Source organism: Rhamphochromis sp. 'chilingali' (genome assembly GCF_963969265.1).
Source record: "Rhamphochromis sp. 'chilingali' genome assembly, chromosome: 1".
Lineage (NCBI taxonomy): Eukaryota > Metazoa > Chordata > Actinopteri > Cichliformes > Cichlidae > Rhamphochromis > Rhamphochromis sp. 'chilingali'.
Genome location: NC_137929.1, coordinates 33,440,076 through 33,444,035, shown reverse-complemented (window position 1 = coordinate 33,444,035; position 3,960 = coordinate 33,440,076). Strand labels below are relative to the sequence as shown.

The 3,960-nt window shown below is 42.0% G+C and overlaps 1 protein-coding gene across 1 annotated transcript; it reads right to left on the bottom strand.

Annotated features, from left to right (window-relative positions):
- Positions 1-1,175: 1,175 nt before the first annotated feature.
- On the bottom strand, positions 1,176-2,609 carry LOC308399741 (uncharacterized protein; the record flags this gene model as incomplete). The annotated part of the gene is made up of 2 exons (XM_080887174.1): positions 1,176-1,588; positions 2,473-2,609. The coding sequence occupies 2 exons, from the start codon at positions 2,607-2,609 to the stop codon at positions 1,318-1,320; spliced, it is 408 nt and encodes a 135-aa protein (XP_080743300.1). The 3' UTR covers positions 1,176-1,317.
- Positions 2,610-3,960: the final 1,351 nt, after the last annotated feature.

The following is a 3,960-nucleotide window of genomic DNA, read 5'->3' as shown; positions in this document are numbered from 1 at the left end:
TTCAGGGGCTTAGTAAATATCATTATAATTCTAAGTTAGATGACCTTGATTAAATCTTTGAAAATCACAAAAGTGTTATCTTGAGTTGAAAATACTGAAAAGAATGCTTAAATTTTCAACACCAGTTTTTGAGTTGAACTGAGCTCTTTTGTTCAAGTTTATTTAAAAGAAAAAATTCTGTATTTGAAACACAGGGTGCATTATTTAAATCTACTCAATATATCTCATAGAAAGTACTCATAATAACTGAGACACTGGTATTCATACTTATCATTGTCTTTAACTTTAGATGAAGACAAACCGCGGCATAATAATACTTTTACGTTTTGCAATCTACAAAGGTTTGCACTTTGAGAATCAATTGTGAGAACTGTGACCAGGGGCTAGTTATTCTGAGAACCCCTGCAATAAATGAGGGACCACTGTCTACTCTACGATTATTATATCCAACCTGTTAACATTTAATACTGTATTGATAGAACCAACTGATTCTGCAGCAGAGCATCCCCAGTCCCTGAGCTCCTGCTGCTGCACCCACAGATATGTACAGCAAGCACTGATACCTTTTTAGTCGGTGGGATTCCCTTGTGATCACCTTTACTAAATATCTACAACCAATCTGATTATATCCTGTTGTTTTTTTTTTTTTCTCAATGTTGAAATTAAAATCTAGTAGCAGCCTTCTCATTTCTTTGTGTTTTGTGCTGTTTTACAGGCCCACAGAGGAGGACGGCTCCGAGGCAGATGAGGGACGGGTCCCAGGACGGTCCATCGGCGGTGGAGCTGGCCATCCTGGAGTCCCTGAAGAGGCCACACCAGTCTCCAATGGAGCATTTCCTCCTCAGCCTTGTTCCTGCTCTGGAGAGCAGCTGGTCCTTTTTATTCCTGTCTCTCTGTAAATTCTTATATTTTATATATTTATGTTTAATGTTTCTGTTTGAGACTTTTAATATTATTTCAAATAAATGTTTATAATGACTAATGTCTCAGTTCTACTACACAGCAAATGTTGGCACACAACTTGACACATGTAGAATTTATTTCATATTATACTAATGACAAAATATACTGATACAGTGAGATGCAGAAGTTTGGGCAACCTTGTTAATAGACATTATTTTCCTGTATAAATCGTTGGTTGTTACAATAAAAAATGTCAGTTAGATATCATACAGGAGACACACACAGTGATATTTGAGAAGTGAAAAGAAGTTTACTGGATTTACAGAAAGTGTGCAATAATTGTTTAAACAAAATCAAGCAGGTGCATCAATTTGGGCACCACAAAAAAGAAATGAAATGAATATTTAGTGTATATCAATGTGTGTGTCTCCTATATGATATATGGGGTGCCTTTGTCTGGATGTGCTTCCCATCCAGAGCTTCACAGCACAGAGGAAAGTTCCAGCGCTCCTGGAATCCCTCTGTGATGGACCGCCAGTCTCCAGGTGAAGGCACAGCCATGAAGTCGTCCACTAGACAGTCCCAGATGGACGTCGCTGCCTGGGGGGTGATCTGGCTCACCGTGGACACACCGACTCTGAAACTGAACGCGATGGTCCTGAAGGAGTCCCCGGTGACAAGGAACCTGGACAAAATTGTTCAAAATCAGTATTATGTGTACTGCAGTTACAAAATACATTATTCAAATTCCAAAATACTTTTGTGATGTCAGATATAAATCACAAAACATGAATCTTACATAAAACATTTTGTAATTATAAGGATAATTACAAAATGTATATTAGATAATATCTAAAACAGTTGTTTTGTTTTAACTTTAATATATCATAATTTGATTGGTAGCAACTTTCACAACTACAGTGAGCCAATCACTCATAATTCCTAAACATGTCAATCAGGTAGGAATGAAGTGAGACATTAATAGAAATAAAGAGTTGTATGTTGACATGTAGCCCTTTCCTTGCTTAAATCATTAATATTTTTGAAAAATTAATCTGTGATAAGACAGCTTATCAAGATAGAACCATGTAACTAAAGATGAACCAAACTGTTCAGTTTTATCTAACTCTGTTTTAATAAAGGCTGGTGACCCCTGCTATAGAGTCTGACAGCTGCAGGGATTATATACAAATATTCAACTATCCCAGAATTAAACCAGGTCTAAATAAAAAGGAGTGAGTATCACTACAAGGTTAACTCAGTGGTCCTAATGCTACAGTTTGATATCAGCAAACACCGAGCGCATACATTGATGTGACACCACAGCCATGCTATCATGCAAACACTGATAACAGCATAAATCGAATTAAATCGGGGCTTGATGAGACCTTCTGAGTATCACTAGAAATATTATAAAGAGTCGTCTCTGTACCACAGTTTGCTTTCAGTAAACACCGACAGCATTCACTGTTAGCATAGCACATCCATGTTAGCAGTGTATAACTGGATGGATTAGCATATTAGCACAGATATCAATAAAGGACTACCGTATTAAATAGTTTTACTAACCTCAGGCAGACGGACAGGCGCTCTGCAGGTGGGATTGAGCGTCTGTAGTTGGTGTCTAGGCGGGCGATGCTGGGACCGACGAGGGAAAGCAGGTCCTCAAACTGGCCGACGGTGATAGCGCTGGAATCGGCCGTCATCCAGCAGCTCCTGGAGCAAGTGGTGAAACTCACCAAACTGCTCATGCCTCTGGAGGACCTGATGGACCCAGGTACGGCGAGGACGTCTTTTACGCTGCTGCTCTGCTCTCCACAGTACATAGAGAAGGGAGACTCTCTCTTCAAGCGCTAGCTCGATAGCTGCCATCTTGCAAAGATACCGGTCTGGCACAACTCCCTCCCACATTCCTCCCACATTTCCGGTTCACGCGCGTCAAAATATCATATTTTGACGCGCGATGGATTTTTCTTGGACACGCGTTGAGACGCGAATGTACACGCGTCAAATTAGGGGCGTTTGGGGCGTTTTATTCGCGTCCATCGCATTCGGTGTGAACACACCGTAATGACCTTTGGCATGTACCGCACGCGAGGAGCATGGCCTCATTTTCTGCACGTTGAACGAGACAGACACACATCCACTGCAGACTTGGTAACGTTTTCAGGTAAGTGACCAATTCTTACATTAGCTGTCTTTATCCACACCGTTCTTTTATAACATGTTCTGAAGAAAGCGTTTGTCATGGTGGCTCACTTTTCGCAGCGTGTTTGTGCACGTTAAATATAAGTTTTCAACCCGTCTTCCAGTCAAGGCGGCGGGAAACCGCGCCCTTTTATCCTTTTACGTTCTGAGTCGCTATCTGCGTTCCGGGTACCAGCGACCTGACCGTTTAATTGGGGGCATTTTAGGAACCACGTGAAAGCAGGTGTGCTCAGACATTTCTAGAAAATGGCCCTGTTGAGTCGCGGTGCGGGAGCTGCGGTAGTCACGCGGCCTGACTCACTCTGTCAGGTTGTTCAGGAGGAGATGAACAGACGTCATCAATGGCTTTGGTAACTAAGAAGACCTGCCCGCGGAACAGTTCATAGCAGCAACCATGCTGCTTAGCTTTCTTGTTCTATGTGGGGTCTTTCAGAGCATATAAGATGCTGCTTTCAGCTTTGTCCCGAACAGGGCCAGTTTTTGAGAGAACGCTGACAGGACCGCCCGGTGTTGTGCCAAAAAGTGATTGTCTGCCAGAAACTGATTGCCGTCCGCGGGAGCGCGCGCAGCTGCTTAAAGCTGTAGCGCCCGGATTACTTGCGTTGCCAGCTACTTCCGTACAACTGATATAACGGGCGGGGGGGCAAACAAACACATTTATGCCTTTGTTATTAGGCAAAGGTATGCATATATGAAACTTCAACGTTTCTTGTAACTGAATTATGACGCTTTTCAGAACGTTGCTTTCGGTGTGTAGCGCAGTCACGAATGACTACACGCATCACGATGGAATAATTAATGCCTACAGGTTTAGTATGTCTACTCTCGTTGTTCATATTTGTTATAAGA